General features: G+C 41.8%; 1 protein-coding gene across 1 annotated transcript in view; it reads left to right on the top strand.

Moving 5' to 3' along the window:
• The window catches only part of OBSCN (obscurin, cytoskeletal calmodulin and titin-interacting RhoGEF), a 170471-nt gene that overhangs the window by 57808 nt on the left and 106412 nt on the right, over positions 1–6251 (top strand). Inside the window, 6 exon segments of the mRNA XM_010712264.3 lie at positions 148–417; positions 1111–1377; positions 1963–2229; positions 3563–3829; positions 4479–4748; positions 5377–5643. Of these exon segments, the coding sequence (XP_010710566.1) occupies positions 148–417; positions 1111–1377; positions 1963–2229; positions 3563–3829; positions 4479–4748; positions 5377–5643 (1608 nt within the window).

Raw genomic sequence — 6251 nt, 5'->3', positions numbered from 1 at the left:
TTTTTTTAGAGATGTTTTAAGGCATTTTAGCTGGTAGATGTAATGTTCATGTGCAGTAATGCTGGCATGAGAGAACAGGGTGATAATGTAAGGGTTTTTTTCATTCCTTCTAAATCTCTGCTTTCTCTCGTTCCATCCTTCTTAAAGAGCAATCCATTAACATAGTAAAGGAGCTGTGTGATGAGGATGTCACCGAACCTGAGGAAGCCAAATTTGAATGTGAGATTTCCATTCCTTCTGTGAAACCTCCCAAGTGGTATCTACGTGGAGAAGTCTTACAGCCTGGCAGAAACATTATCATGCAGCAAGAAGGCACCATCCACCGACTGACCATACTGAAAACCAGCACTGATATGACAGGCACCATTCAGTTCTCAATTGGCAAATCAAAATCCACAGCAAATCTGCTTGTCAGAGGTAACGTGTCCTAGCTTGGATTACATCATGAGGATGAAGAATTAATTAATGTACGGTCTTTCTTCCCTGGGGGCTTTGAAATATTGTGTGTATACGTGGAGTGTCTGCTCCATTCCCAGTTAAAATTTGTTGGACACTAAATGGGACAGCTATGTCTCAGTAAGGGATCTATTTTAATAGGAGTGATGTGCTTAGTATTCACATCTACAGAGCTAAGATTTTTTCCCTTAGCTATACCAAAGAAGTCAAATCAGGTGAAATTTATTGTATTTCTGAACTAGACAAGTTTAAGTTTGGTAGCACATATATTTGATGCAGTTTGTCATTGATTTGATCTGGAACAAAGCTTCCAGGCTTTTTATCTTCTGTTGTCCCCAGAGTAAGAGTCTCCATTCACATCCTGAAGTCCTTGTTACGTCTTCAACTCACTCTTATTTGAATAAAATCCTCAACTGAGAGCAATTCAATAAGCACAGAATAAGAACTGGACTGTGCATTTGGTAGATAATATGCAGTATTATTTTATAGAAATATAATCAATAGCATTCCCTATAGATAATCATTTGTTTTATCTTCACAGAACCGTTGTGAACAAGAGCATACATGAAATTAATTGAACGGAATACATACAAGAAACTTTCCTCTTCTTCCAATTGCCCTCATCCTTTCTTCTCTTCCAACCCTGCTTTGCAGATTACCATATACAGATCACCAGGAAGTTGGAGGACAAAACAGCTTTGGAACGTCATTCTGTCATCCTGTCCTGTGACTTCAGGCCTTCTCCAAAGGTTGTGAAATGGTTCAAGGGCCACACACCCATTGAGCCCTCTGAGAAGTACAAGATCAAGAGGGATAAGCATTCAGCAGAGCTCAAGATCCTGAAGCTGAAGCCTGATGATGCTGGTGTGTACAAGTGCAAGGCAGGAATTGCAGAGACTGAGGCCACACTGACAGTTGAAGGTATGAGCCGGGAGGGTGGCACCTTGCATGTCCTTATGGCTTAGTATTTTCACCTAAGATTTCTCTTCTTGAGGTTGATTTCCACAGTTTCCTCCTGCTAACTTATAAATGTACAATCTGAGTTGTTAATATTATGCAGAGTGCAGAAGTTACAGCACACTGAAATCCAACGCTTACACTCAGGTGGGTTATGCACACACAAGAGCAATTTCTGGGCAAGCTGATGGGATTACATGGAAAAGAAAGATAAGTTCAATTCTCGAGACATATTATTTTCCATTTTGTCCAAGGAACTGAATCCTTTGAGACTCTTCAATAATTCTAGGTAAAAATGCTGGGTTTTTTTTGCGTGTGGATTGAACTGTGACAGGCCTCTGATTTTTGGTGCATGTCTGTGGTTTTCGTTTCCACTGACCACTGTGTCAGCTCCTACCTGTTGTTCATTTGTTGATCTTAATGGTCGTAGATTCACAGAGTAATTAAGGTTGAAAAAGACCACGAGATCATCCAGTCCAACTATTCTACCACATCCCAGCATGACAATACTGGTTTATAGTAACATAGGTGCACCTTGTTCCCCTGCAGCCCGCAATGTAGAAGTAACCAAACACCTGCAGGATGTGGAAGTTGAAGAAGAGAGCTCTGCTGTCTTCTCCTGTGAGCTGTCCCATGATGACGAGGACGTGGAATGGTTCCTGAATGGCACCCTCCTTTACACCAACAATTACAACGACATCAAGAACGTTGGCAGTTGCTACACGTTGACGATGAAGCAGGTCAAGCCTGAGGATGCTGGCACGGTGACAATGAAGTCAGACAAGGTGTCAGAGAGCGCGCGTCTGAAGGTGATAGGTGGGTCTGATCACACCCCTCCTGGATGTGAATAAGAGATGCTAAGGAGCTATAGTTTCCTATATCGTGCAGCAGTCCTGCTTCTAAACCTCACCTCTCTGGAGTGACAAGTCATCAGGGGCTTTCTTCCAGCGGAGGGTTCCATTGTAGCAGATGAGTATCAGCAGAGGAGGATGGTTTTGGTGTCCTGCCAAAATATTCCATAGCTCATTATCATCATTTTACTTAACATAAGAGTTTCGAGAGCAATTTCTTTTACTGCTTCAGTAGCATGCAGTGTAAATACTGTTGTCTCTAAGGATTTATGACTGCAAGGAGCAGAGCTTGTGTTTACCTCCAACGGTAGGACACAGCTTTCAGTATATCTGTTCTTGAGTGGCACCGATTCAGGACAAAGAATGCAGTTTGCACAACTTAATTGCAGAGATTTGATGAGTTCTCATATCACCTTGGCCATAGTAAGTTGCATGCTGAATCTGATCAGTTCCTTGGAACTCCTTGAAACACAAGATAAAAATTTCTTTAGAAGCACATCAGTACATGGATGCTCAGGTAACTGATAATGATTTGTTGTCCTGAGTTATCTTCACCATGTATCTGTGTTGATGTAGAATGAATGCATCTGTGGGAAACAATTTGAGAAATTCTGTCTGAAAGTCAGTCTGGTATCTTCCACATTCTTGTAGGAAATTGGGGAGATCATTCTATGTGTTTTGCATCCTGGTATGACTAAGCAACCTGATCTAGCAGTGGATGTCCCTGTTTATTGCAGGGGATAGAGAGCCTTTAAAGGTCCCTTCCAACTCTAAGTATTCTCTGATTCTAATCTGCTCTCCCCAGCAATAAAGCTCTTTTACTGTATCCACTCAGAGTTTGAAAGATTTCCTCTTCCTCTTTTCTTTTATATTTGGTGGATTTTTTTTCCCAGTATAAACATCTTATGTGTGAAATAGAAGATAGATAAAAGGAGTCAGTAAAACAGGAAAATCAAAAGTGTTCAGCAGCATATCCTCTTAATGATGCTGCCTTCTGCATGAGCTCTGCTTCGTGAGAGGGCAGTGCCAGCTCTCCAGCTTTAGAAGAGCTGCATCCCATTTACTTCACATGATATCAGTCCCACCCGTGGCAATGCAGGCTGCCTCTCCTGTTCCCTGTATTCTCCTAGAATTCCATTAAAACTCATTCAGTTGTCAAATACGAAACTGCTTTAGGATCTCTATTGGCTTTGTCAGTATTGGTAAGGGTTTATTTATCCCTCCTCAAAAATCTGAAAGCAACTGGAAATGTCTCAACTTAAATATCACATTGCCCTGTGTTGCCTGTTTAATTCCAGAGAAGCCTGCTGTCTTCATGAAGTCCTTGGATGATGTTTTTGGTGAGGAGCGAGGTGTGATTAAACTGGAATGTGAAGTCTCCAAAGAGAAAGTCAAACCGGTGTGGAAAAAGGATGGTGTTGTGCTCACTTCTGGCAACAAATATGAACTGGTACAGTCTGGGAAGACCCTATGTCTCCTTATCCACGACCTCGAGAAAGCAGATGCAGGTTTATACACCTGTGATATTGGCACTGATGTTGCCAAGTCAAAGGTCGGCGTTCAGGGTAAGTACTGTGGACAGTAAAGGGATGCTGAAAACACATTCACGTTGGTCACTATGTCTTACACCTATCCCCCCATGAGGCTGAGTGATCTCTACAATAAAACAGTGCTACTGCAATTTACCACAGTGATGTCTGGACAGTTCCCATTGCTTTTGATGTAAATATATCTCATTTTTCCATGAAAATCATTGAACGCGTCAAGAACGTCCTGGACATGTTTCCTACAAACATCCCTAAAATGGAGAAATGGTTTGAACACCAGTAGGGGTAGGATGGTAACAAATTAGCAAATAGAAACGTTTAATTTCTTGTCATAGGCAAAACTCTTTTTCTCACACAGCATCCTAGAGTTGTCCTCTCTGTTAGGTTTTTCCCTCTGTAGCTCATTTGAGTCTTCGTTCTGCTCCATCGAGTGAGCTGCTCTCCATATAGTTGTTCCAGAGCAAAGCCAGGAGATTCACATGTCTCTTTTTCTATAGCTTTCTGGTAATTCCGAGTGGAGAGTGAGGAAATTCTTTGCAAGTCAAGTACATCAGTAAGGAATACAGCCATGAACTGCAAATCCTGAGTTAAAACACCAGAGCTCATGTCAATCATAAATACCTTTTCTCCATATAAACCTCATATTAACCTATCTCTTATCTTCCAGAGCTGAACATTGGCATTACCAAACGGCTGAAGAACACTGAAATCCAGGAGGGAGAAGACTGTACTTTTGAATGCATTCTGTCCCATGAAAGCATTGGTGACTTCAACTGGACACTGAATGGGAGCAGAGTGGAAAGTGGTGGGAGATTTAAAGCTTCTAATGTGGGTCGAAAGTATACTCTCAGCATCAAAAGTGTGATTCCTGCTGATGCCGGGGAAGTCGTTTTCACTGCCCGTGGTCTAACCTCCAAAGCCTCTCTGTCTGTGAAAGGTAATGAGATCAGAGAGGTTCTGGGGTCCGATTCCTTCAGTTGTCTTCTGATAAGATTGTCACGAGAGCTAACTCATAATATGGTTAAAGTAAATAGCAACCTTCTACGTGAACCTTGAAGCACTGAGAATTTCTCTTAAAAATAAGTGAAAGGATGAAACATTTTACACAAATGCAAGAAACTGCCCAAGACAGTGGGGTAAAGTTGGAAATGGGCATCTCACTGCAGAGCTTGTTCCATTAACAATAAATCAGGAACGATCTGTTCAGGAAACTGTAGGAGCATATATTCTCTAAGTATAAGCTGAAGGGATGGCCTCCACATCATATATCTGTACAAAAAATTCCTATCTAGAACATGTGCATTTGAGAGCATCATCTGGGGCTCCCAGTGCGATCAGTGGAGAGAAGAAAGAGGCAGTTTTCAGTTATGGTTCATCATCCGCAGTTGGGTGGATTTAAGACAAAATAAATGGTGTTTTGATTTCCATTGCCCATAGTTAGCAGATTACTGCTGGCTGGAGAACGGCCTCCATTGCAACTGCCTCTCCAACTTATAGATGCATGTATTTACAGAGAGACATCCTACCCTAAGTGTACATGACTCAAAATGCATTTTTTCTTTCAGAAAAACCTACTGAGGTTACGAAACAGCTGGAGGATAAGACATCAGCAGCAGGGCAGGACATCAGCCTGAGCTGCGAGCTGTCGAAACCCGATGTGAACATCAGGTGGTACAAGGATGGCAAAGCAATCCGAAAAAGCCAGAAGTACGACTTGCAGCAGGAGGGAACGAAGGCCATTCTGATCATCCATGACTCCACTGTCAAGGACAGCGGGGAGTACACCTGTGAGACAGAGGACTCTAAAACAAAAGCCAGGGTCACTGTGCAAGGTGAGTTGAAAAGCACACTAGGGATGGCATGTAGAGAAATCGAGGTAAATATCTGCAACCTGTGGGAGATGTTCTTCTCTTCTGCTTTTTTTAAGCAGGATCAATTATTAGTTTTCAGAAAATATTACGGATTAGAGTCTTTTATTTAAAATAATCTGGAAACCAAATGATCCCCACAATCATGTGGCTCTGGGCAGCCTGGTCTAGTGGTTGGCGACCCTGCACGTAGCAGGGGGGTTGAAACTTTGAGTCCTTTTCACCCAGGCCATTCTATGATTGTATGATCTTGGATGTTACTTAATGAGCCAAGCAAAGATGGCAATCTGAATTAGTCTTTATTGAATATGGGTAATCAAAACTATACACAGTTAAACAGATGAGATCCCACCAGCACCTGTATAATTTTATTAAATTTTCCAGGTATTTTCTGGAAATATGCACCCCATGTCAGTGGGTAGACTTAGTGGTCTTCTTCAACTCTTTCCATCTCTATAAGTGGTTCTATAAGTGAGGGCAAAGGAGATTCAATATCCCTCTGTATGCTTGGGACTTGTTGGGGTAACAAACCTCTTCATCCTACACCTTCATCCCTCTTTTTTTTTTTTTTT

This window comes from Meleagris gallopavo, chromosome 6, assembly GCF_000146605.3.
Source record: "Meleagris gallopavo isolate NT-WF06-2002-E0010 breed Aviagen turkey brand Nicholas breeding stock chromosome 6, Turkey_5.1, whole genome shotgun sequence".
Taxonomy (NCBI): Eukaryota; Metazoa; Chordata; class Aves; order Galliformes; family Phasianidae; genus Meleagris; species Meleagris gallopavo.
The sequence above is the reverse complement of the archived record's forward strand: the minus strand, read 5'-3'. Positions and strand labels throughout refer to the sequence as shown.